The sequence below is a fragment of the Mauremys reevesii genome, linkage group 22, assembly GCF_016161935.1.
Source record: "Mauremys reevesii isolate NIE-2019 linkage group 22, ASM1616193v1, whole genome shotgun sequence".
NCBI classification, from domain to species: Eukaryota; Metazoa; Chordata; order Testudines; family Geoemydidae; genus Mauremys; species Mauremys reevesii.
In genome coordinates, this window is record NC_052644.1 from 2,688,262 (window position 1) to 2,715,297 (window position 27,036).

Sequence of the window (27,036 nt, forward strand, 5' to 3'; positions counted from 1 at the left end):
GTCCCCTTCGAGCCCCGCCCTCAGAACCCCGCGAGCCCCCTGAACCCCCTTGAACCCCGCCCCTCAGTCCTTCCAGCCCCGCCCCTCAGAACCCCCGCAGGCCCCTGAACCCCCTCAGAACCCCGCGTCCTTCCAGCCCCGCCCCTCAGAACCCCGCGAGCCCCCGAACCCCCTTTGAACCCCCGCGTCCTTCGAGCCCCGCCCTCAGAACCCCTCCCCGAGCCCCTTCGAGCCCGCCCCTCAGAACCCCCGCGAGCCCCCTGAACCCCCTTGGAACCCCCGCGTCCTTCGAGCCCCGCCCCTCAGAACCCTCATGAGCCCCCTGTCCCCTTCAACCCCGCGTCCTTCGAGCCCCGCCCCTTCAGAACCCCCATGAACCCCCGCCCCACAGCCCCCTTCGAACCACCCACGTCCTTCGAGCCCCGCCTCAGAACCCCCATGAACCCCTGCCCCCACAGCCCCCTTCGAACCCCGCGTCCTTCAAGCCCCGCCCCTCAGAACCCCATGAAGCCCCGAACCTCCCTTCGAACCCCCGCGTCCTTCGAGCCCCGCCTCAGAACCCCATGAACCCCCGCCCCACAGCCCCCTTCGAACCCCCGCGTCCTTCGAGCCCCGCCCCTCAGAACCCCCATGAACCCCGCCTCCCCACATCCTCCTTCGAACCCCCTTCAAACCCCTGTGTCCTTCGAGCCCTGCCCCTCACAACCCCTGTGAGCCCCCAGCCCCTCACAGCCCCCTGTGAGCCCCCACGTCCTTCGAGCCCCACCTTCTCACAGCCCCTGCAAATGCCCCTGAGAACCTCCCGTGTCCTGTTAGCTCCACTCCCTCAGAATCCCCCACACCCCGTGAGCCCCCTTTCAGAGCCCCTGCAAGCCCCCACCCCTCAGGCCCCCATGTCCTTCCGGCCCCCTCCGAATCCCCACAAGCCCCTCCACAGAGCCCTCCTGCGACCACCCCCATCCGAACCCCTGCCCTCCAAGCTCCCCTGCCTCTATACTATAGCCTCTCTGCGAGCCCCTCACAGCCGCCCTGCCCCCGCAGAAGCTCCCCACACTGGCTCCCCACCCTTTCAGCATCCCCTGGGCACCACCCAGGCAGAGCCCCCTTCATGCACATGCCTGAGCCAGAGCCCCTCCTACGGTCCTCCTGGTCCAGAGCCTCCCCATCCTCAGAGCCCCACTTCATGCAGCCCCTCCCAGGCTAGAGTGCCCCCCTTCCATGCAGCCCCCAGGGCACAGCCAGCCCCCGCCCCCCGTGTATCCTCCCCACCCCTTGGGGGCAGAGTTGCCCCTCATGTGACTCCTGCTCAACTCCAGTGTTGCCCACCCACGGCATCCCCTGGTGCACCCTCTCCTGGGGGGGAAGGGCAATCCTCCCCCCAGCAAGATGCAGACCTCCCCCCCGTCTCGTCCTCAGGACCCGTTACCACCCCCCACCTATTTCCTCTCCCCCACTGCTAGACGTTGCCCCCCTTCCCCACGAGCACAGCGCATCTGTCTGCCCTTCCTGGAAGATGACTCCCGCCTTCCAGGTAGGTGCACCCCCTCTTGTTCCCTCACAGCACAGACACCCCCATCCCAGGACCAGGTGCATCCCCCTATACAATGAGACTGACCCCCCCCCGAAGTCCAGTGCAGTCCCCCTGCATCTGCCCTTCCTTGGGCACCAGGGACAGCAGATCCCTCACCCAGTGTAAAATCCACCCCTTCCCCAGAACCATCTCCTCCACGTTACAAAGCCCCCGGGGGCTGTGCATCCCCCATACAATGGCCTGCTGCCCCTGCCCCCCGCATCCCATGCAGTGCCCAGGGCACCATGGACAGAAGCTTTCCACCCCAGCCAAGACCACAGCTTGCTCCTAAGCCTGGGCAGGCAGCACTAACTGCGGGGAGGCGTTAGCTGCATACTGGCTGGGCTGGGGAGCCACGCCTGGGACAGCAGATCCAGGGAAAGGGCAGCCACTCGGGGGAAGACGTTCGCCTGGGACTTGGGAGGCTGGCCTTGGGTTCCCTGCTCTGCTGTACACCTTGACCAGGTCCTTCAAGGCCAGATTTTTAAAGGTATTTAGGTGTTGCAAGGCCTAGAGGATTGGATATAGGCTCCGAAGCGCCGACACGATGATGAGATACAGGCTCCTGAATCTGCAAGGTATTAAGACACCGTTTAAAATCTGGGCTGTGCCTTGGTTTCCTCATCTGTACAATAGGGATAATAGATCTGTCCTGCCTACCAGGGGCATTGTGGAGCTAACAAGAGGAAAGATTGTGAGGTGCACAGGTACCATTGGGAGGAGGAGGAATGTGTAATACAATGTCTGTACTTTGACCCATCAACCTTTTACCTCCCGTCGGGGATATTGCAGAATATGTATTCCTTATGCCACCTGATCTTAAACCAAACTTTGCACCCTCTGATAACCAGAAACTTCTATGCTTAAACTCTGTACCGGTCACTTTTTTTAACATCATCTTAATAAATTTTTAAAATCCCCAACCCTTATCAGTAGATGTTGATACTGATCTCCTTTGTGAAGTGCATTATTATCCCTATTTCATGGATGGGGAAACTGAGGCACAGAACAAGGCAGTGACTTGGCCAAGGTCACCCAGCAGGCCAGTGCTAGGAATAGAACCCCGGTCTCCTGCCTCCTCGTGTAAGCACCGTGGGTAGGGAGCCAGATTGTCCTGGCAGTGTTAAATGCCAGGCTAAATCTTTTGCCCCCTCTAAGCACACACCTGTGAATCCATGTGGTTCCCCAGCAGGAACATCAAGTCCCACTCATTTATCCCTCTCCTGGGGCTTCGACCCTTGTTGTGCCAATAACCAAACCTCCTGTTCTTCTTGTGCATTTAAAAGAAAAGAGGATTTGGGGGTTGGTTTGTTTAGAATTTAAATTCCCCTGAGGGGCTGAGAATCTGGGTTAATTTTTTTCAGTTGATCGATTTAGTATTAACAGGAGCTGGAGACCAGGGTCCTAGGCGCAAAGCCTGGATCTAGAACCAAACTTTCCCACCGCTGGGAAAACCAATTTGGCTCATGAGTTGCAAAATTAGGATCAAGGTAGGTTCTTCTCTGGCATCACCATAGTAACCAAGCCTCAGAAACGCTGATGGGTTTATCCTCACACTCCCTCTCTGAAGGGACTCAGCTTCACTCTCTCGGTTTTATAGCTAGGGAACTGACGCACACAGAGAAGCCCAGACTCAGGAAGCTACTTAAGCACATGCCCGCTGTCCTTCAGCAAGTCTGTAGCAACACCTGGGCAGTGAACCCAGAGCGCTGGTGTCCCAGTCAGTTCTTTACCCACAGGACTGTCCTTCCTCTTGCATGAGAAATGTAATTCCGATCTAACTCCTGATTCGGGCATGTTCTGGGCCATAGTTCCGGTTCTGGCCTGCTAGAGCTGGAGATGACATACAAAATTTGGATCGGGACTTCCGTTTGCATTCCGATCCACTCCATCGTTTGGATCTAGTGCTTCGGTACCAGCCAGTTAGAGATAACAAGACAAGCTGTGAAATTCAGACTGGATCCGGGTTTGCAAGCTGATCCCTCCCATTGTTCTGACCTGGGATTCTGCTTTGGCTTGTTGGGACAGGATATAGAATCATAGAAATGTGAGGCTGGAAGGGACCATGAGAAGTCATCAAGTCCAGCCTCCTATGCTGAGGCAGGACCTTGTAAACCCTAGACCATCCCTGACAGGTGTTTGTCCAACATGCTCTTGGGACATTAGAATTTGGACTGGCTCTGGGTTTGCGTGCGGATCCTCCCCAGAGTTCTGATCTCGGATTCTGCTTGGGCTCAGTGGGACGAGAGATGAGACTGGGATCGGATCTTGGTTTGTGTCCTCCCTCAATTTCAAACCTGAGATTCTGGTTCTGGCCCATTATAGAGCCAAGGCGAGAAATTCAGCGCTGGATCTGGGTTTGCTTGGCAATCTGCCCGAGGCTCTTCTGATCCCGGTTCCGACCCACGTCCTCTTACCTCCGTAACCATCGACTGATGATTAATGTTCAGGCGCTTTGATTTCTCCTCCCCTAATCCTATAGGGGCATTAGGACCAAGTGGAATCCACTTTTCTCTGTTCCTTTTCCCTTTTCCCTGCTCAGCTTTGGATTCTCTCTTCTCTCCCCAGCTCCTGGTTCTCCACTCCCGGTGTAAGAAATCAGTCCAGGCCCCCAGCTGTGGTCAGTATTAACCAAGGCAGGTGCAGTGGGGGGAGGGAGGGTGGGTTGGGAATGGGGGGGTAGGAAAAAAGGGGGAGGAGGGATTAGAAATGTTACTTGCTGAAAAATGGCTGCTGGATCTTCATTCTCCTTATAATGATGAACAACGAAAAAGAAAAGAAATTTTTAAAAAATTGAAAATCCTGCCAACATATAAAACACGCACAAGCCACACACACAGAGCAGCTGCACCAGCCATGGAACTAGAGTGAGTCGGTCTTCATCTACCATCTGCCCACCCCCCCACCCCCCATTAAAAAAAAATCCCCATAAAAGCAAGAAGGGGGGGGATATTTTAACCCAATTTATGCCCCTCCCCTTTTTTTGGCAAAACAATCGAGATTTTAAAATTTGTTTTGCTGCCTAAAAAAATAATAATTTTCATTTAAGGAGACAAAATAAAATGACATCTCTAAAAACATCCTGCATGCTTTCATTTCTCCATTCTCCTTCTTCCCAGCTGCTGCTGCTGCTTTTAATTTAATTTCTTCTCTCCATCCTCTTTTATTTTTAATAATTTTTTAAAGCCCAAACCATTTTATTATGATTTTTTTATGAATGAAATTAGCTGTCCCCACTCCCTAAAAAGGGGGGGGGGATGTGAAGGGTATTTGTTTGTGAATCAATCCTATTTGCATCTGGATTCATTCATAAAAAAAAAAGACAGGGTTCACCTAGAGGATCCATCATGGTGGGTTTAATTTCCTTCCCTTCTTGGCATGTCAGTTTTTTGGTTGGGGAGGGGAATGTAAGGAGGGGGAGGGGGTCCTTTAAATCTGGCACTGTCACACAGTGGGAATTGGTGACTGTTTAAAAGGGAGATGTGGAGTGAAACTGACACATCCTGTGACTATATTTCCCCCCCCTATATATCTTGGATTCTTTTTTTTTCTTGTTCACCTGTTGTTTATTGAAGGGAGAGGGACAAAGAGCCTAGCTTGGGTCATGTGACCCTCCATTCACAAAAATCCCATGGTTTCCATTGAGATGGGCTGAAAGGATCAAGCAGTTGGGCCATAGATAAGCATTTTCAACATACCTTTTCGCATGCATGTTGTCCAGTGCCTACAGCATTGGCAGAGGGGAAGCCAGTGGTGCTTGGGGGTGGGGGGTGGGGGGGTTACAGATCACCTCTGGGGTGTTTCTTTCTACAAAATAAATCCTACTGTTTTGATTCCATAAATATATGCACCAGCGGACAGCTTCTGCAAGAAGGTTCGCAACTGGACAGTATGTATCTGGGCATGATCTTATCCATTGTATGTTTGTTTGGGTTGGATTTTGATTTGTGTGTGTGTGTTGCAGGAAAAGAGTGCTTAGAAGATGCTGTGATGGTGAATTTTAAAATATTGTGATCTAGGAATATTTCATTTATTTGTTCGGAAGGATGTGGGATTTTTTTTTAAAATGTAGTTCCTGCAAATAGGGAGGCCAGGGTATGGGTAAGAGAATCGACTTTCCAATGTGTATTATACAGGTCTATAATTTTAGGCTTTGGTTGTGTTTGGGGCGGTGGGGGTGGGGAATGAGACATGCATTTTAAGCCCTGGCAAAAGGTCTGTTTGATTTTTAGTCATAGTGGGTAATATGTATATTTAATTCATGGTTGTGTGAGCAGAAGGGTTTGGGTTTATTTATTTATTATTTTAAAATTTTCCTCCCCGTGTTAAATAAATAAAAACCCTGCAGTGAAAAACCCCAGATCTGATATTTTTTTAATTATTATTTTTTTAAAGTGTTATGATGGTGGGGCTTGGAGAAAAATGCTCAGTTGTGTGGACTGGAAAATGGGGAATGGCTGACTTGGGGTGTTTGTAGGGATGTCTTATGTCTTTGAACAGTGTTGTCCTTTTCGTGTCTGTAGCCCCCCCATTTCTCCCTTATTTTCCTCCCCCCACCCTCCTAAAAACCAGGAATCTGTAGATCCACTTTGCTTCAGCATCTTTGATCTTCTAATACATAATGTCGTTTCCCATGGCAACGCATTGTGATGTCATGTATATGCTTAAAACACTCTTAATTATTGTATTATTATATTTTTAGAGGAGGCAATCTGGTGTTCTTTTCTGATTTTTGACTTTATTAAGGAGATTGTCTTAAAAGGGTCTTCATTCATATTCTGAATTATTGGAAATGCATTGCACTGTCTTCTGATTGGTGGAGAGAGCTTCTTTCATTACATACTGGTGGTCTGTTGATTTTATTTAAGCAGGAAAGTTTTCATTCTTGTTTTTTTGTTACAAAAGTTGACCATTTATTTCAGAGGAAAATTGAGAAGCAAATTTGTGTGCGTATGTGTGTAATGAGGCAAAATATCAATAGCTGCAAAATGTAACTTTTTCACAGAGGAGTGGGCTCTGCTGGATAGAACAGGGGTGGGACTGAGAATCAGGACTCCTGGGTTTCATTCCCAGCTCTGCCACAACTATGCTGCGTATCGTTTAGTGAGCCAGTTCCCCTGCTCTGTGCCTCAGTTCCTCCATTTGTAAAATGGAAATAATGAATCTGATCCATTTCTCAGAGGAACCAGGAGCTCTCAGCCACTCAGAGGGAAGGGACGTTCACCACACTTAGCGCATTTGTGGCTGGCAAAGGGCATGCCTGCTTGGCTACAACTTGCAGCACCTCCTGCTGGCTCTTCTGTCATCAGGCGTTCTTGCTGTGGGAGGGGTGGGTCAGCCTTGCTATTTCCATTTTACAGATGGGGAAATGGGGACAGAGCAGGGGAAGGTGACTTTCGCGACAATGCCTAACAATGGCAGAGCTGCGAATAGATTTGAGGAGCCCTGACTCCCAGATTCCCTTGCCCAAACCATTAGACCCCATTCCTTCCCCAGTGCTGGGACAGTACCCAGGAGTCCTAGCTCCCAACTCCCCTGTCCTAACCACTCCTCTGCTCCCAGAGCTGGGGATAGAACCCAGGAGTCCTGACTCCCAGCCCCCACTGCTCTAACTACTAGACCCCACACCCTTCCCAGCACTGGGACAGAACCCAGGCGTCCGGACTCCCTGTCTCCCCGCTTGTTAAACAGTAAACCCAGAAAAAGCATGCAGCATTTATCCCCACACTTTTCCATTCTGGGAGCCCTCCCCTTCCCAGGTAACGATAAGAGACCCCTGAAAACCTGCTTGCGACCCTAGCTGGGTAACAATCATTGTAACATTTGCCCAATTGCAGGGGGTTTTATCTGATTGGTTTTGTAGGGCCCTTTGGTTTAGCATGAAATGATACAAAGCCATCCCAAACGTCATTCTAAACTTGACACAGCAATCTGTATTCTTTTAATACACACCTATATTTTAATATGATTTTATTTTAAGTAAAACAGTCATAGCTGGTGAATAAAGACAAATGAGTAATTGCTGTTGGGTTTTAGCAGGGGGGCCTGTGTCAGATGGATCATGTGAAATATTATTTACGCCTCCAGCTCCAATAATGTGTTAAAGGCAGAATGGGGCAGTGGTTAGAGTTCTGGATGGGAAGTCAGTAGGCCTGGGCTCTGTGCCTAGAAATGTCGGCTAGTGGTTAGAGCAGGGGGGGCCTGGGAGCTAGGACTCCTGGATTCTGGGAGAGGTAGGGGGGTCTAGTGGTTAGAACATGGCGGGGCTGGGAGTCGGGACTCTTGTGTTTTATTCCTCCTCCTTAGAGGGAAATAGTGAAGCCTGGGAGTCAGGATGCCTGGGTTCTTTTCCTGGAGTAGGGGTCTGAGTTCCGATCTGGCTCTGGGGTGGGAGTGGTTAGAGTGGGGGTGGGGAGTCAGGACTGGTGGGTTCTATCCTGCTCTGGGAGAGGAGTGGGGTGTGTGGGACTCAGGGCTCTGGGTACTGTTTGGCTTCGTGGGAATCACTTCCCCTCAGTGTACCTTTCCCTGTCTGTAAAATGGGGATAATTACATGATCCTCCTTCCTAAAAGGTTTGAGAGACTCCCATGAAATTGGGCTGTGGAAGCCGAGTGCAATTGTTGTTATCGTATTTCTAGAGAAATACAACACGGCCCCTGGCCGGAGGAGTTTACCAGCCAAGTTAAATAAGGAGCAGTGTGACAACAGAGGACTTGCACAGGATGAGAACATGAGGTAGTGGATTTTTTACTTGGATGGCAGCATGATTGAGTGGTTAGAGCAAGGCACGGTGATGTTATTCTCTGTCCTGGGTGCTGTCCCTGGCTTTGCCCCTGATTCACTGTATGGGTTTGGTAAATCACTCCCACTATGTGTGTCTTGGGAATAGAGACTTTGTGACGTGCTTCGAGATCCTCGGGTGAAAACCTCTGCGTAGATGTAGAGAATCATTATTGTTGCACTGTGTGAATTGTGTGAGCGTTCAGTAATAGCCTGTCGTCTGCCTTAGTATTTATCCTTTGTTTTACAGTCGTGCGTGGGCACCCCCCGGCCATAGACAAGGACCCTGTTGCACTAGGTCCTGACCCAATGCAGAACAAAAAGACAGTCTCTGCCCTCAATGAGCTTCCAATCTAAGTATCCTGTATTACTTCTGTCTAATCAGTGTAATATAACCTTTATCTGTATAAATGTCTAATACTTTTTTTTTTTTTTTTTGCAATCCTGCTAGGCTCTTTGGCCTTCAGGATAATCTTGTGGCAATGAGTTTCACAGGTGAACGGTCCATTGTATATAACAACGCCTTTCCCAAGTATCAGCTTTACATTTGTCGCCGATCGCTGTCCCCTTGTTCCGCTGTAACAGGCGAAAAATTGGCACGGTGAACTGGGGGTTGATTTCCAGAGGAAGCCAAAAAGAGCTAAATCTTCCTGGTCTTGGTAGCTGGCAGATGGAGCAACAAAGAACCATCTTCCTATATATGAAGATTTAAACCCCTGGGATGGGTGGACTGATTTTAGGGTGGGAGAAGCGGTTAGAACTAGCTGTCTATGGGTGAGATTGTGGAAGAACTGGAGAGGGCTGGGGAAAATGCCTTAGTGATGTCAGGAACTCATCCGGGTACTTATCAAAAAGATGATCGAGAGCACGCTTGATCGAGGTGTCTGTATCCCTTCGTGGGGAGAAAATACTGGCTCCAAAGGGCTCTTTAATCTAACAGAGAAGAGCAGAACGAGAAGTTAAAGCCAGACAAATTCCAGCTAGAAACCAGGCACTGATTTTTACCAGTGCGGGTGACTGGTGAGTGAAGCAAGCTCCCAAGGGAAGTGGTGGATTCACTCGCTGCCTTGCTGGAAGAGATGCTCAATTTACTGGGCCAAATGCAAGGGGAAGTGGGTGCAGTTCTGTGGCCTGGCCAGTCTAGGTGATGCGATTGTCCCTTCTCCTTGAACTCCACAAAATTGAAGAAAGGGTAAATCTTGACTGAACACAAGGCCGGTCGTTCGATGGGGAGATCCTCCGGAGAATTAACTCCTGGTGGGGAGGGACATTTTAAAACGAGGCTGGAGAAACCACTGATGATGAGGAATAATATTGTACTGGCAGGCCCCTGGGTGAGGTACATGAATGGCTGGATGGAGCTGTGCTAGCTGCAGGCTTTGGTGAGGATAGTATCTGAGGATTTAAAGTTATGGCAAACAGCATGCCTCATCCTCTAGCCTCTGTGTGGGGGAGTTGAGGTTACCAGGAGAGCCTTGGCAACTCGGATTGTAGTATCGTTTTTAGTATCTTTCTGGGCCTGACTTCCTCTTGCACTGGAGTAAACTGGGAAAATCAGATTAGCTCTAAAGCAACCCCGTCTAGCCTACGCGCTTGGTAATGGACAGATCCTGCAATTCTAGGTGCCATGTATGTTGTTGTATTTGCAGTAGTCCCAAGAAGCCCTAGTTGAGGACTAGCGCCCCATTGTGCTTGGAGCTGCACAAACATAGACCAAAAAGATGGTCCCTGCTACAGCTGGGCAATTGGGGTGGGGGGATATAGTGAAGATGGATGAAATTCAGCAGATGGTTTCATCCCAGGGGAGTGGGAGGGCGCAATCAAAAAGGTTGAAACGGTTTGTTCAGCTGTTTCCGAACACAATGGTTTGAGTACTCGTTTCGAAACAGCATTTCGTTTTGCAATGTGACTGGTTTTTTAAAGGTGAAAAACACCCAAAATGACCCCCCAAAATGAACGTTTCTTTTTACTAGGAAAAAACAAACAAGCAAAATCCGTTTGGGCTGAAACCGAACCAGTCTCTTCATTTTTCAGTTCAGCTTCGGAACCGAAAAATCAGTTCTTCACTTAGTTCTAGTCCTTGCCCCAAAGACCTTCCACTCTGTGCACAGCAGAAGGTACAGCCCTTGGGGCCTGGTGTCGGCATAAACCTGATACCAGCATAGCTATGTCAGCCAGGAGCATGGGAAAAACGTCACATCTCAGCTGACACAGCTCTGCCAGAAAATCCCCAATGTAGACCCCGCTATGCCAACGAAAGAGGGCTTCTGCCCATGGGGCTAACGGTGGTGTTACAATGCTGACCGAAAATCCTTTCTATTGGCATAAACTGCGTCTACACTAGGGGGCTATCCCAGCACAGGCTCCGTCGCACAGACACAGCCTGAGTTTCATTCATAGATTCAGGGCTAGAGGGAATCATTCAATCATCTAGTCTGACCTCTTGTATAGCACAGGCTGGAGAATGTCACACAGTCATCCCTGTGTTGAGCCCGGCTGCGTGTGTGGCTACAGCATCTCCTCCAGAAAGGCAGCCAGTCTGGAGCTGAAGACTTCAAGAGATGGAAAATCCACCTTGGATGGATTTGGTGGAAATTTCCCAGGAACATTCCCTTGTGGGCTGGAGGTGAGCTTGGAAAACGCCAGGTGGAGAGCAGAGGGAAATTAGGAGTGTGGGAACGTGGGCAGTGGTTGCCTTGCCCAGTCTGGTAGCACCGAGAGCCCTGACTCGAGACTGAAGGGTACCCACTGCTCGGATCCTCACTGACGTCAGGGGGTCTCCCGTTGTGTCAGGTGTGGCATAGCCCCCGCCAACACTGGAGGGCCGTCCCTCGTGCAAACGCTGCACAGGCCCTGGCTGACATCAGGTGGGCGGGAGAAGCCGCTGCCCCAGGCACTGCATGGACCCGAGCAGAAATTGGAGGCAGGTCGGGGAGGCGGTGGCTGGTCTGTCAGACCAGCATGGTACAGACCCCAGTTGTGCTGGGCGCGGCACGGACACCTAGTGAGGCCTGGTCCACACCCAGGTTTTGCACCTGCTCCCCCCGTTTCGATTAGGGGGGTGATGTTTGGTGGTTTAATAGAAATAGTGAAAGTGGCCAGTTACACCAGGACCTTTTATGTAGCTTGTACTGGGAGCAGCTCCTCTGTACTGGGAGATTGGCCCTCGTGAGAGGTTGCATTTGTACTGCTTTCACCACAGGGCAATGGACACAACTTCTGTGTGTGGGCACCGCCTGGGAGACAGCCCCTGCCCAGCAGTCTGAGAGGAGAGGGAGGGTCCGTCTCCCCAGGCCTTAGTGGAGAGGCAAAGTGGGTCACCCAGGAGAGCCTGTGACAGAGATGGGACTCGAACCCAGAGCCCCATCCCAGTGCCCACACCCCTAACCGGCTTCCCTCCTTCAGCCTGGCCTATAGGTGCTGCTCCCTGCTGCAAATTCTGCCCTCCTGGGTGCAGCTGGGAGTGCAACGGGCCCTGCCTGAACCAACACCACCCGCCCCCGGGGGCCCAGCTGTAAACTGTCACTGATTAACTTCTGTAGATGGAAGCCAAACGCATCCGCTTTTAAAGTCAGATTAGCACCATGTTTGTGTAACACCTGGGCAGCTGAGGCAGGCGGGGGAGGGAACAGTTAATCAGTTGCCAATCCAGTTGGTTGGCATCATGGTGGGAGTGGGAGGATGGGGATTGTGCAAAGAAAGGGGAGGGCTGGGATAGCAGGGGGCTGTGGTTGGGATTGAGGGACACCGGAAGAGCTGGGGGGGAAGGGGGGAGCCCGGGGGCTGGGATAGCAGGGGGCTGCAGGTCAGGATTGAGGGGCACCGGAAGAGCTGGGGGAGGGGGGGAGCCCGGGGGCTGGGATAGCAGGGGGCTGCAGGTCAGGATTGATGGACACCGGAAGAGCTGGGAGAGGGGAGCCCGGGGCTGGGATAGCAGGGGCTGCAGGTCAGGATTGAGGGACACCGGAAGAGCTGGGGAGGGGAGCCCGGGGCTGGGATAGCAGGGGCTGCAGGTCAGGATTGAGGGGCACCGAAGAGCTGGAGAGGGGGAGCCCGGGGGCTGGGATAGCAGGGGGCTGCAGGTCAGGATTGATGGACACCGGAAGAGCTGGGGGGGAGGGGGGGAGCCCGGGGGCTGGGATAGCAGGGGGCTGCAGGTCAGGATTGAGGGGTGTGAGCAGAGCAGGGAGCAGGTAGGGGACAGGGGGGATGAAATAGGCACTGGGAGTCTTTGGCAGCATTCAAGGAAGGGAACTAGCGATTCCTCCAGGGCTGATACTGGGGGTGGCCATCATCTGGTCGGTGCCAGCACTTTTCAGAGCGAACATGAGCTTTTCCTAGGCCGGGGCCCTGGGCTGTGGCAGGGATGGGTGTAAAATCCTTCCAGCCACTGGGATCAGGCTTTGCTTTCCGTCCCCTTCATGAGAATCGCATGCTGGAATGGCAGCCCGTGGGGCCACCCTGTCTTGGAGCATCTCCGTGACCCATGCCACCCTGGGCCTCTACTCGGCAAAGCAGCCAGCTGGCTGGTTGAGCCCCTACCCAGACCGGGAAGCCAGCCACAATCGGCAGCATCCCACGGGCGTTCAGGGTCTCCCAGGACAGGCTGGGCCTTGCAGACTGAAATCCCCCAGGAAAGAGGGTGTCCTCAAGGACAAGGGGGGGGCTGCGTGTGTGTGTGTGGGGGGGTCACTGCACAGGGGATACGTGGGGGGATCTGCTCTTCAGAGCTCCCAGTCCAGACCCTCCCACATCATGGAATTCAGTTTAAATATGCCCCTTCAAAAGCAGGAGGGACAGTAAGCAGCCCATCGCTAGGGTGTCCGGGCAGGTGGGGATAAGGAATCTTAACACAGCCAGGTGCACCATTCCGGGACCCCGGACACCTGGGTTCTGTTCTTAACACAGCCAGGTGCACCGTTCCGGGACCCTGGACACCTGGGTTCTGTTCTTAACACAGCCAGGTGCACCATTCCGGGACCCCGGACACCTGGGTTCTGTTCTTAACACAGCCAGGTGCACCGTTCCGAGACCCCGGACACCTGGGTTCTGTTCTTAACACAGCCAGGTGCACCGTTCCGGGACCCTGGACACCTGGGTTCTGTTCTTAACACAGCCAGGTGCAACGTTCCGGGACCCCGGACACCTGGGTTCTGTTCTTAACACAGCCAGGTGCACCGTTCCGAGACTCCGGACACCTGGGTTCTGTTCTTAACACAGCCAGGTGCACCGTTCCGAGACTCCGGACACCTGGGTTCTGTTCTTAACACAGCCAGGTGCACCGTTCCGAGACTCCGGACACCTGGGTTCTGTTCTTAACACAGCCAGGTGCACCGTTCCGAGACCCCGGACACCTGGGTTCTGTTCTTAACACAGCCAGGTGCACCGTTCCGGGACCCCGGACACCTGGGTTCTGTTCTTAACACAGCCAGGTGCACCGTTCCGGGACCCCGGACACCTGGGTTCTGTTCTTAACACAGCCAGGTGCACCGTTCCGAGACCCCGGACACCTGGGTTCTGCTCAAGAGCTGGTTGGGAATTTTTCAGTTTTTCAATATAATTTTTTTCCTGCCAAAACCTGCAGACTCATGGAAGCTGTCCGTGCAGTAGGGTGGGTTCTGACGACTCGACAAACGTTTGGAAGAAGGAGAGCTGAAATTGTCCAAACGACAGCATTCAGTTTCTTCCGCTTCAGTGACTTTTCAGTTTGAAATTTCAGCTCATTAGACCAAAACCTGTTAAAGGACAAAAAACGAAGAGAAAAAAGGTCAAAATTGAAACACGACATTTTGATGGACCCAAACTGACAGTTTTTCAGTTTGCAAAAAAAAAGTGAGATTTTGACTTTTTGTCCTGATGCGAGATGTGTGTGTGCGGGGGTGGGGTGGGGTGGGGTGGAATGTTGAACTACTGAAAATTTTCTTCGGATAGGAAAACTGTTTCCTTCCCAACTCTCTTCTGTTGCCACTGGGGACCCTGATCTTTGTCAGCAACCTGATTTTGGGCCCAGTGGTGCGGGGCGCTGCGCAGACCCCAGCTGAGATCAGGGCCCCATTGTGCTGGATGCTTCACAGACACCAAGTGAGAGGCAGTCCCTGCCCTGAGGAGCTGACAGTCTAAAAAGGGTATTGGGAAACTGAGGCACAAGGGGGGGGGCTGCGACTTTCCCAGGGTAACGCGCAGGCCAGTGGCAGAGCTGGCAGTAGACCCTAGGTCTCCTGAGTCCCAGCCCAATGCCGTGCCTGCTGGGCCATGCAGTCTCCAGCACACATGCGGTTGTTATTTCTCCATTAAGCTCTTTCCTCTCCATCTCACTGTGTTTGCTTTTCGCTTCCTTCCACCACCCGTCCCCCACTATCACACACCCCCCTTCCATTCCCTCTCAATTCTCAGTAACTGGCGCTGTTCAGGCCCCCTCCCAGTGCCCGCTGGGTCCAGCCTCTGAGCCCCGTGGCATCGGAACAGAGCTGCCCATTCACACTGGGCAACGAGGAGCACTGGGCTAGGATGTTGCAGTAAAGGGGGCTGGCTGGGAGGATTGGGGATCAGATGGGAGGTGGGTGGGGGAGGGGGGCCAGAATTCAGCTGGGGTGGGTTGGGATCAGCTGGGGGAGGGCAGGTGGAGTGGGAGGTTGAGGATTGACTAGGGGTGCAGACTGGGGAGAGGGGTGGGGATCAGCTCGGGGTGCAGATGGGAGAGCGGGGCTGGGGATCAGTTGGGGGGCACATGGGAGAGTGGGGGTGTCACAGGGGGATGGGGATCGGCTGGGGGGAAGAGAAGGGGGAATGGTCTCAGGCTGTGAGTAGGCTTCTTGAGGTGGGATAATGTCATAACATGCCCCACAGCTACAAAATCAAAAGCCTCCTCTCTCCACTCGGGGTGGCATGGTGGGGGGCACAGTGGGAGAATCTTTTAGCAGGGCACGCAGTGAACGTGCAATGGGTGCACGAGACAGGCTGTACAATGGTAGAGCGTGCAGTGCCCGTGCGGCAGGGTGTACGGTGATCGTGCTATGAGGCATGCAGTACCTGTGCAATAGGTACACAAGGGAGACACATTGTACTTGGCAAGGTCTGCCTTGCCCAAGCGATGGGGGTGTGCAGTGCCCGTGTGATGGATGGCGTGCAGCACTCATGCGATGGGTGCTTGTGAGACAGGCTGTGTGACAGATGGTGTGCAGTGCCCGTGTGAGGGATGGCGTGCAGCACTCATGCGATGGGTTCTTGTGAGACAGGCTGTGTGACAGATGGTGTGCAGTGCCCGTGTGAGGGATGGCGTGCAGCACTCATGCGATGGGTGCTCGTGAGACAGGCTGTGTGACGAATGGTATGCAGTGTCTGTGTGATGGATGGTATGCAGCGCCCGTGTGATGGTTGCTCATGAGACAGGCTGTGTGATGGATGCTGTGCAGCGCCCCTGCAATGAATGGTGTGCAGCGCCCATGCGATGGGTGCTCAGGAGACAGCCCGTGTGACAGATGGTGTGCAGTGCCCGTGTGACGGATGGCATGCAGTCTCTGTGCGACAGATGGCGTGCAACGCCTGTGTGATGGGTGCTCGTGAGACAGACCATGTGATGGATGGCGTGCAGTGCCCGTGTGACGACGGATGGTGTGCAGTACCCGTGCGATGGGTGCTTGTGAGACAGGCCATGCGACAGATGGCATGCAGTGCCCGTGCAATGGGTGCTTGTGAGACAGGCCATGCAACGGATGGTGTGCAGTACCCGTGCAATGGGTGCTTGTGAGACAAGCCATGCGATGGATGGTGTGCAGTACCCGTGCGATGGGTGCTCGTGAGACAGGCCATGCGAAGGATGGCATGCAGTGCCCGTGTGACGGATGGCGTGTAGTACCCGTGCGATGGGTGCTCGTGAGACAGGCCATGCGACGGATGGCGTGCAGTGGCCGTGCGATGGGTGCTCGTGAGACAGGCCACGTGACAGATGGCATGCAGTGCCCGTGTGATGGATGGCGTGCAGTGCCCGTGCGATGGGTGCTCGTGAGACAGGCCACGTGACAGATGGCATGCAGTGCCCGTGTGACGGATGGTGTGCAGTGGCCGTGCGATGGGTGCTCGTGAGACAGGCCATGTGACGGATGGCGTGCAGTGGCCGTGCGATGGGTGCTCGTGAGACAGGCCACGCGACGGATGGCGTGCAGTGCTCGTGTGACGGATGGTGTGCAGTGCCCGTGCGATGGGTGCTCGTGAGACAGGCCATGCGACGGATGGCGTGCAGTGGCCGTGCGATGGGTGCTCGTGAGACAGGCCACATGACAGATGGCATGAAGTGCCCGTGTGACGGATGGCGTGCAGTGCCCATGCGATGGGTGCTCGTGAGACAGGCCACGTGACAGATGGCATGCAGTGCCCGTGTGACGGATGGTGTGCAGTGGCCGTGCGATGGGTGCTCGTGAGACAGGCCACGTGACAGATGGCATGCAGTGCCCGTGTGACGGATGGTGTGCAGTACCCGTGCGATGGGTGCTCGTGAGACAGGCCATGCGGCTGATGGCGTGCAGTGGCCATGTGATGGGTGCTCGTGAGACAGGCCACGCGACGGATGGCATGCAGTGCCCGTGTGACAGATGGTGTGCAGTACCCGTGCGATGGGTGCTCGTGAGACAGGCTGTGTGATGGATGCTGTGCAGCGCCCCTGCAATGAATGGTGTGCAGCGCCCATGCGATGGGTGCTCAGGAGACAGCCCGAGTGACAGATGGTGTGCAGTGCCCGTGTGACGGATGGCATGCAGTGTCTGTGCGACAGATAGCGTGCAACGCCTGTGTGATGGGTGCTCGTGAGACAGACCATGTGATGGATGGCATGCAGTGCCCGTGTGACGACGGATGGTATGCAGTGCCCGTGCGATGGGTACTCGTGAGACAGGCCATGCGACAGATGGCATGCAGTACCCGTGCGATGGGTGCTCGTGAGACAGGCCATGCGATGGATGGTGTGCAGTACCCGTGCGATGGGTGCTCGTGAGACAGGCCATGTGAAGGATGGCATGCAGTGCCCGTGTGACGGATGGCGTGCAGTACCCGTGCGATGGGTGCTTGTGAGACAGGCCATGCGACGGATGGCGTGCAGTGCCCGTGTGACGGATGATGTGCAGTGGCCATGCGATGGGTGCTCGTGAGACAGGCCACGTGACAGATGGCATGCAGTGCCCGTGTGATGGATGGTGTGCAGTACCCGTGCGATGGGTGCTCATGAGACACGCCATGTGACGGATGGCGTGCAGTGGCCGTGCGATGGGTGCTCGTGAGACAGGCCACGTGACAGATGGCATGCAGTGCCCGTGTGATGGATGGTGTGCAGTACCCGTGCAATGGGTGCTCGTGAGACAGGCCATGTGATGGATGGCGTGCAGTGGCCGTGCGATGAGTGCTCGTGAGACAGGCCACGCGACGGATGGCGTGCAGTGCTTGTGTGACGGATGGTGTGCAGTGGCCGTGCAATGGGTGCTCGTGAGACAGGCCACGCAACGGATGGCATGCAGTGTGCGTGTGACAGATGGTGTGCAGTGCCCGTGCGATGGGTGCTCGTGAGACAGGCCATGTGACGGATGGCGTGCAGTGGCCGTGCGATGGGTGCTCGTGAGACAGGCCATGCGATGGATGGTGTGCAGTGCCCGTGCGATGGGTGCTCGTGAGACAGGCCACGCGACGGATGGCGTGCAGTGGCCGTGCGATGGGTGTTCGTGAGACAGGCCACGCGACAGATGGCATGCAGTGCCCGTGTGACGGATGGTGTGCAGTGGCCGTGCGATGGGTGCTCGTGAGACAGGCCACGCGACGGATGGTGTGCAGTGTCTGTGCGATGGGTGTTCGTGAGACAGGCCACGCGACAGATGGCGTGCAGTGGCCGTGCGATGGGTGCTCGTGAGACAGGCCACACGACGGATGGCGTGCAGTGCCTGTGCGATGGGTGTTCGTGAGACAGGCCACGCGACCGATGGCGTGCAGTGGCCGTGCGATGGGTGCTCGTGAGACAGGCCACGCGATGGATGGCGTGCAGTGCCCGTGCGATGGGTGCTCGTGAGACAGGCCACGCGATGGATGGCGTGCAGTGCCCGTGTGACAGATGGCGTGCAGTGGCCGTGCGATGGGTGTTCGTGAGACAGGCCACGCGATGGATGGCGTGCAGTGCTCATGTGACGGATGGTGTGCAGTGCCCGTGCGATGGGTGCTCCTGAGACAGGCCATGCGACGGATGGCGTGCAGTGCCCGTGCGATGGGTGCTCGTGAGACAGGCCACGCGATGGATGGCGTGCAGTGCCCGTGTGACAGATGGCGTGCAGTGCCCGTGCGATGGGTGCTCGTGAGACAGGCCACGCGATGGATGGCGTGCAGTGCCCGTGTGACAGATGGCGTGCAGTGCCCGTGCGATGGGTGCTCGTGAGACAGGCCATGTGACGGATGGCGTGCAGTGCCCGTGCGATGGGTGCTCGTGAGACAGGCCACGCGATGGATGGCGTGCAGTGCCCGTGTGACAGATGGCGTGCAGTGCCCGTGCGATGGGTGCTCGTGAGACAGGCCACGCGAGGGATGGCGTGCAGTGCCCGTGTGACAGATGGCGTGCAGTGCCCGTGGCGATGGTGCTCGTGAGACAGGCCACGCGATGGATGGCGTGCAGTGCCCGTGTGACAGATGGCGTGCAGTGCCCGTGCGATGGGTGCTCGTGAGACAGGCCACGCGACGGATGGCGTGCAGTGCCCGTGTGACAGATGGCGTGCAGTGCCCGTGCGATGGGTGCTCGTGAGACAGGCCATGCGACGGATGACGTGCAGTGCCCGTGCGATGGGTGCTCCTGAGACAGGCCACGCGACGGATGGCCTGGACACACAGACTGCGTGTGGGGAGCCGAGCCTCTAACTGAGCCTCCTTGTGCCCCCCCCAGTTACATGCTTCGGGTGCGAGCTGTGGTGATGACCCGAGACGACTCGAGCGGGGGATGGGTGCCCATGGGCGGGGGCGGCCTGAGCCACGTCACGATCGGCAAGGTCCGGCGCCCAGAGGAGGGCGGGCGACGGCGCCAGTACCTGATCTGCGGGGAGCGCCTGCGCGACCAGACCGTAAGCGTGACTCCTGGGGAGGGGCTGGATGGGGGGCAGCTTGTGGGGGGCCCCCGCCTGCCCTTAATCTCCCCCTCTCCATTGCAGACCATCCTGGAGTGCGTGCTGAAGAAAGACCTTGTCTACAACAAGGTGAACCCCATCTTCCACCACTGGAAAGTCGGCGACAGCAAGTTCGGCCTCACCTTCCAGAGCCCCGCCGATGCCGCAGCCTTCGAGCGGAGCGTGCAGGCCGCCCTGGAGGAGCTCGCCGAAGGTGGGGCACCAGCGCCCCAGGGCTGTAGAGATTCAGGGGGCCAGGGCTTGGCCTGCTGACCCCAGGGGGGTGCGGGGCCCAGGGGGTATGAGGCCGGCTGGCTGCTCCATGGGTCTTGCTGGCTGGGGTCCTGAGCCTGTCTGGCTCCCCCTTGGGGGTTCTGGTCTGCAGGGGTTTGGGGATGGACTGATGGGAGATGCGGGCACTGGTTGGTGGCATGGGTCTGCCTGTTGCCACCGCCCCCCCTCGCCCCCCTTAGCCTGATGCTGGAAGCGACCTGAGTTCACCTTAGCACGGCCCTGTGGCTAGGACAGCTGGCTGCAGGGAACCAGACGTGGGGTCGGTTCCCAGCTCAGCCACCGACTCTACCTGCGTGACCTCAGGCGTCTCTCTCTCGGCCTCGGTTTCCCCCATCTGTGCCATGGAGATATGAACCCTCTGTGGCCAGTCAGAGGGGGCGGGGGTGGGGGTGGGGACGTTCGGGATGTGCCGATATCCCAGTGCTGTCGCCGCCCCGCGGTGGGTGACATTCCGCGTCAGAGCGGCCAAATCTAGAGCTCTGGGAGTCCCAGCCGAAGGGCCCAGCACTGCAGGGGAACTGTCTTCCCAACCCTCCCCGCCGTCCCCTGGTCCCTCTCTGCCGGGTCAATTCCCTAGAGAGCTCCCAGTGATCTAAAGGCCTGGGCACTGCCCCGGAGCCTGGCTCCCTATCCCCCCTCCCTCCACGGGCTGGGGATTATTCTTAACTCCTCCCTCTCCTTTGCCCCCATAACTGATTCCTGCCTGTCTCCCCCACCCCGCCCCAGTCCAGTCTCTGCTACACATCCTCTCTCCTGGCTGGGGGCTGCTTCGTTCTCCTCTCTGGCACGCTGTCCCCCTCTGATCCATGCTGCCGGGCCTGGTAGTATCCTTTTCCCCCGACTGCCCCGGCATCCCCCCCCCGCCATCCGCTAGCACATCAGATTTTAAATGTCCCGGTGCTGCATCACTCCACCCGTCTCTGCCAGTCCTCCCTGCACGTCGCCCCTCGGCAGTGCCAGCATTCACACTCCACCCCCTCCCCGCCGGCCCCCTACACATAGTACGGCCTTCCCACCTGCCCCAAACCCCGCCTGGCTTCTGCAGCCTGGAACGCAGTGAGTGCTGCTGCAGGGCTTCCCGGCTATTTAAAGGGACACTACTCTGCACTGGCCCGCTGCTGCTATGCCACCTCAAGCGAACTGATCCACGTAGAAGACCCCCTTTGCATTTCCCCCCTCCAGCCTACCTGCCCCTGGGATGGAACCATCCCTTCTGCTCTGTCTGGAAAGCGCCTGGCACCCCCAGTGGGGATCGAACCCAGGAACTCTGGAGCTAAAAGCCCAAGGAACAGCTGCCTGAGCGAATGATCCCCAGCCTACCTTAGGGCTACAATTCAGAAACCGCTATCCGTGTCACAGCCACTGGAGGGAGACAGAGAGCACCCGTATATGTTTCTGTGTCACCCCCACACAGAGGGGTCTGGGGCTCGGCCCCAGACATCCCCTTTTCTTTTCAGGCGTCGCTCCAGCTGCAAAGCTCTGGTGCCCTCAGGTCCCCGCGGGGTGGGTGGGGATGGAGCACCAGGCACTGGGCCTGCTTGAGGCAATGGGGATGCCCCTTATGTCCCTCCCTCCTGGGATCCCAGCCCCGGGGTCCCACCTGGACAGACCCCAACACAGGTCCTTTGCATTCTCAGCACTGAATGCCTTTTCCCAGCTCTGCCCCCAGTAACCGGAATCGGATGCCTTACTGGGTCCATGTCCTTCCTGGGGGGACTGACTTTCATGTACCTTCCTCTGTTTTCCCTTCCCAGGTTCTCTCTCCTCCTCCTCCTCCTCTTCCTCCTCGTCTCAGGATGACGCCGACAGGACGGATGACGCAGGGTTGGTAAGTTGAGCACTGGGCAGAAGTACCTTCTAGGGGAGAACCTCCTGGATGCTGAAGGGCTCCTTGGTCCGGTGGAGAGAGGCAGAACCAACGGCTGGAAGTGAAAGCCAGGCCCATTCCAGGGGGTAACTGGGTGCAATGCAGGTCAGACTAGATGATCTAATGATCCCTTATTATAATCAGCTGAAGACGAGCTTCTGGTGCGACACTGCAGCCGAAAAAGCGAACGCCATACTGGGATGCATCAACGGGAATCTCCGATAGGAGCAGAGAGGTTCTTTTCCCTCTGTATTTGGCACTGCTGGAATCCTGCCTCCAGTTGTGGTGCCCGCAACACAAGAAGGATGTTGATAAATGGGAGAGAGATCAGAGAAGAGCCAGGAGTGAGATCAAAGGATTAGAAAACCTGCCTGATGTTGATAGACTCCAGGAGTTCAATCTGCTTAATTTAGCAAAGAGGAGGTGACGTCTATAAGTACCTGCATGGGAACAGATATTTAATCATCGGCTCGTCAGTCTAGCCGAGGAAGGTCGAACACAGCCCAGTGGTTAGAAGCTGAAGTTAGACAAATTCAGACTGGAAATAAGGTGTAAATTTATAAGGATGAGAGGAATTAATCTCTGGAACAATTTCCCAAGGGTCATGGTGGATTCTCCATCACTGACCAGTTTTAAGTCAAGATGGGATGTTTTTCTAAAAGATCTGCTCCAGGAATTATTTTGGGGCCATTCTCTGGGTCGTGCTATCCAGCAGGTCAAACTAGATGATCTAGGTAAACTTCTGGCCTTGAAATCTTCACATTAGTTCTAGCAGCGGAAAGCCCTCGCTGTCAAAATGCCTGAGAACTTCAAAAGTAGATGGTAAGAGACCCCGTGTCCCACGGGTGATTGGACCTGGTGATCTTCTGAACAAAAAGAGCTCCCAGCCAGGCGTGAGGCTGTTTCCATCACTTCACACTGACTCAACAGACACTTTAGTCTTGCGTGACGATCCTGTAATAAACATGATTAATAATCTAGAGAATAAGGTTCCGATAGGGTTTTCGGGCCAGCCAGAGAAGCAGCCCATTCGTTAGGTGCTGTACAGATTAGCACAGAGCCCACAATTGAAATAAGTGAGACAGGCCTTAAAATCCGTGAAAGTCCTTCGTGATGCCGTTCCGCTCTGGGACACTTCCCGTCTGATTCCATGGTTTCCCCCTGCCCAGGGTGGGGCGTGAGTACCGGTTGGGAGCAGATGTTGTGGATTTCCATTGTCCCCATTCCCACAAGGAGGGGAGGGGGGTCCTAGAGAGGGCAGGGGGCATAGGGACCCAAGCCGGGGTCCAAGGGGGAGATGTTGGCTGATAAAGGTCTGGACTAGTGCTAGGAAAACAGACCCCTTCCCAGCTTGACCAGCGGTCTCCTTATCCTGGGATCATGGCAGGCCGCGTGCTGGGTGCTGTAGGCAGCAGGCTGGGGGCGCTCTCCCCTCCCAGTCAGTGCTGACCCCAAGGGCCCCGATGCGGTGCTGGGGGCACGGAGCTGCAGGGAGCAGGGTGGGGGCTCAGTAGGGGGCGCTCTCTGCCCGCAGAGTCAGTGCTGACCCCTGTGCAGCACTAGGGGGTGCTTCTTTCTCAATGACAGCCACCGCCTTTGTCCCCAGATGCACACGGACAGCGAATCCTCCTCGAACAGCCGGAAGGAAATGCTCCCCAAACACATCACCATTGTGACCAGCGAGTCCTCCTCCAGCTGCTACATCCGCTCTCCCGCCTCCGAGGAGTTTGCCTTCAGCACGGCCCAGGGGTCGACACCAACCAGCCAGGGAGGGCAGGTGGGTCTGGGCGGGGAGGGGCAGGGGTCCGTGGCCCTGGGCGCCATGGGGAAGGGCGCTGCGTATCCCGAGGAAAGAGATGGGAGAGAGAAACTCTTCCATGAGCTGTCCTGCCTGGGGACGGGGTGGGGCGGACCTGGGTCTGTACCCTTGGAAATCCCAGGCACGTCAGCTCCACCCCCTAGTCTTGCTGGTGGCTTTTTGGAGAACTTGAGAACATGTGTTGTGAGCTTTCCCAGCCCTGCATAAAATCTGTGGAGGAGTGGGGGGGGGAGGGGTGATCTTTAACAGAGAGCATGTTTTTCCCACCTGTTTCTAGAGTGTCTGAGTTAAGCAGAGGTTAATTAACTCTCTTGTTTTCTCTGGTATCTGGGGGTCTTTGTTGTGCACAGGGAGGATGGGCTTGGGGTTAGCACGCTGAGCTGGGGCTCTGCCGCAGAATCACCTATGTGAGATGGGCTGTGGCATCGCTCCATGCCTCAGTTTCCCCATGGGTGACATGGGAGTAATGATCCTCTCTCTCCAACCCTTTGTCTGTTAAGACTGGAAGTTCTTCAGGGTAGAGTTAGTCTCTCCCTTTGTGTGTCTGCGGTGCCCGGCACAATAGGACCCCGATCTCAGTTGGGTTCTGGGCAGCAGGGGCCCTGGTCTTGATCGGGGTCTGGGCAGCACCCGGCACGACGGGGCCCTGATCTCGGTCGGGGTCTGTGCAGCACCTGGCACAACGGGGCTTCAATCTCGGTTGGGATCTGAGCAGCGCCCAGCACAAAGAGGTCCTGCACAGGGAGGGGATGTGATGGGCAGCTGGGCTGTTGGCAATGCCCTTGGCTTGGTGGAGTGGGTCTGCAGCAGAGGGCTCCTACCCAGGGGCCTGAGGACATGGTTCCTTTTCCTCTGCAAGCTCTCAGATTATGGGAGTGGGATCTTTGGGTTACAGCATCTGGCCTCCTCGGTTCTGTTCCCAGCACTAGAAGGGCAGTGGGGTCTGGTGGCTAGAGCAGGTCAGGGAGGCTGGGAGCCAGGACTCCTGGGTTCTGTTTCCAAGAGCCCTGTACTGCTGGCTCCAGGGTTGATCCTTCGGTTCCCGGCCTCAGTGACGTCCTGCTGTGGCAAGTCCCACAGGTTAACGAGGCTGAGGCGGGAGAACGGTGCAGGCTATACCTCTGTCCTCTGTCTCCCCCTGCCCAGGTGCAGACCCAGCCCCTGCAGCACGTCACCCTGCATGACGAGGAGGAGCTGGAGAGCATCAACCCGTGCAAGGACCTGTGGGTGAGCAAGGGCTATGAGGACTACAGGCGGGCGGCGGTGCAGAAGCGGGAAGCCGACCCCGACAAGGTCGGCATGTGCGTGCACTTCGAGAAGGGCAGCAAGGAGCGCCGCTTCCCGGCAGCGGGGGGAGGCGGCGAGGGCCGCCTCAGAGACCCCAAGGGCTCCCCGTCCTGCCGGATCCACGCCGCCCCTTCGCCCCCCAAGCAGAAGCACGCCAAGGAGCCGGGGGCCAGCGGCGGGGCGGGCGCGGAGGAAGACGCTGTGCCCTCCCGCTGCGTCTATTGCCGGGACGTCTTTAACCACGAGGAGAACGGGCGGGGCCAGTGCCAGGACGCGCCGGACCCCATCGGGCGCTGCGTCTACCAGCTCACCTGCATGTGGTGTGCCGAGAGCATGCTCTACCACTGCATGTCGGACTCGGAGGGCGAGTACTCGGACCCTTGCTCCTGCGACCTGGGACACCCGCACTTCTGCGTCCGCTGGATGGCGCTGGTGGCTCTCTCCCTCGTCGTGCCCTGCATGTGCTGCTACCTGCCGCTCCGCGCCTGCCACTGGTGCGGGGAGCACTGCGGCTGCTGTGGCGGGAAACACAAGGCCGTGCGGTGAAGCCAGCCGGCGTGCGGCGCTCGTCTTGGCTTGGCTGGGGGGGAAGAGAGGCGAGGAGATGGAGGCAGAGTCTTAAGTGGCGGCAGGGGGTCTGATTCCCCCTTCTCTTGCACGCCCCACCCCCCGTGTCCCGTGTTTGGAGGGGGAGGGGCTAGGCGGTTTTATTCCGAGTGTCGGGCGTGGCCGGTGAGTTTCATTATTTTTTTTCCTTTAAAATTTCAACATTTTGGGTCCTTTTTTATAAAAAATAAATACATGAAAAAGAAATGAAAGAAAAAGAAAACAAACAAAATGATCGAACGACAGTCTCAGGAGAGATGGGTAGATGGTCGTGACGGGGGGCAGTTTTATATCCTCCCTTCCTCCTAGCTGGGGGAGGGGGGGACACACTCAGAAAATTTAACCCCTCCTTCACCCAATCCAGCTGTGTCCACACACCTGTTTGTGTGTGTGTGTGGGGGGGACCAATAGACTATGTAACCCCCTCCTTCCTTTACCCAGCCTGGGTGAGTCACAGGGATTTCTTTTCAATTTTAAAAAAGGAATACAAAGAACAACAGAAGGAAAGAAAATATCATAAATGGATACTTGTTGGATTTTTATTTTGTACTCAGGAGGAAGTCCAGGGAGCAAGAGAAACTAATTTGTGCTGAAAATGCCCATATTTAAAAAACAGAAAAACCAAAAAAAACCCCTTCCCTGCTGTATTATATAGTAAACTGCATGGGGAGAAGTTTAACTTGTGGAACTGCCCGCAACATGATTTTTCCACCGGAGCACGGTCCGAGATCCTGCAGCTTTATAACCGCACAATACTGGGGTGTCCTTTTAACAAGGACGACGGGCAGACAGGGTTCGATTTACAGGGTACACAAGCTGCAGCATCCCTCCAATTTTTGTCCCCCATGCTCACCCCCAAATACAGTTCCCGTGGTTTATTTCTGGGTCCCAGACTGAACAATGAAGTGTTTGGCAGGCTACCATATCCAGGGAAGTTAGGGAAGGGTTTTCTGCAGCTCCCCATGTGACACCCCCTTCCCCGTTCATGTCTGGCACCGACCTCTGTTTTACCCCAGTCACCACAGAGCAGAGAGCTTGTACAATTCCCCTCTCTCCCAGCAGGACAGGGGTAAGACCGCGAGGCCAGCCTGGCCCCCGGGGGCGATGGATTGGGGAGGTCTCTGGACTCCATGGGAATCTCCTCCCCCACCCAGTGGGCAAAGATGGGTTGGGTTTCGAGCCCACCTGATACCAGGCAGAGGGAGATAGATGCTGCAGGGGTGCCAGGCAAAATCTCTTGGGCAAAGCACCAGTGGCAGGGCAGAGTATACCTAGATCATAGCTTCTTAAGCCCAGGGTCGCGCCCGGCCTCCCTGTCATTGGCGCAGGACGGGAAGGGGAGTCAGACCCCGAAACTGTTATTTACGAGCTGTTGTAACGTGGGGTCGTGGTGGTCGCCCAAGTCCCAAACAAATGGGAGCCGTGCAGCCGCTGCTCTCTTTGTATTAAACCCATTTGGGACGTCTTACTGCCGAAAAGAGGAGCTGGATTCCTAAGGAGTTTGGGGTGGAAGAAGTACTGGACTTGGGAGTCAGGACTCCTGGGTTCTCTTCCCAAATCGGAGTGAGGATATGATCTAGTCAGTGAGTTAGAGCAGGGGGGCTGGAAGCCAGGACTCCTGGGTCCTGTTACCAATTTGGGGGAGGGGGGGGAGGCAGGATGATCTAGTGGATTAGATCTGTGGGACTGGGA

The 27,036-nt window shown here is 55.7% G+C and overlaps 1 protein-coding gene across 3 annotated transcripts; it reads left to right on the forward strand.

Moving 5' to 3' along the window:
* The first annotated feature begins 1,442 nt into the window (after positions 1–1,442).
* On the forward strand, positions 1,443–26,953 carry SPRED3 (sprouty related EVH1 domain containing 3). Of its 3 annotated transcripts, XM_039509773.1 has the most exons (8): positions 1,470–1,531; positions 2,061–2,148; positions 4,139–4,190; positions 19,255–19,429; positions 19,517–19,685; positions 21,520–21,593; positions 23,239–23,409; positions 24,598–26,953. In XM_039509773.1, the coding sequence occupies exons 4-8, from the start codon at positions 19,259–19,261 to the stop codon at positions 25,282–25,284; spliced, it is 1,272 nt and encodes a 423-aa protein (XP_039365707.1). In that variant the 5' UTR covers positions 1,470–1,531; positions 2,061–2,148; positions 4,139–4,190; positions 19,255–19,258; the 3' UTR covers positions 25,285–26,953. The 3 variants fall into 3 exon arrangements, with proteins under 3 accessions (XP_039365706.1, XP_039365707.1, XP_039365708.1); XM_039509772.1 differs by lacking the exon at positions 2,061–2,148 and having other exon boundaries at positions 1,443–1,531; XM_039509774.1 differs by lacking the exon at positions 1,470–1,531 and having other exon boundaries at positions 1,545–2,148.
* The last annotated feature ends 83 nt before the right edge of the window (positions 26,954–27,036 follow it).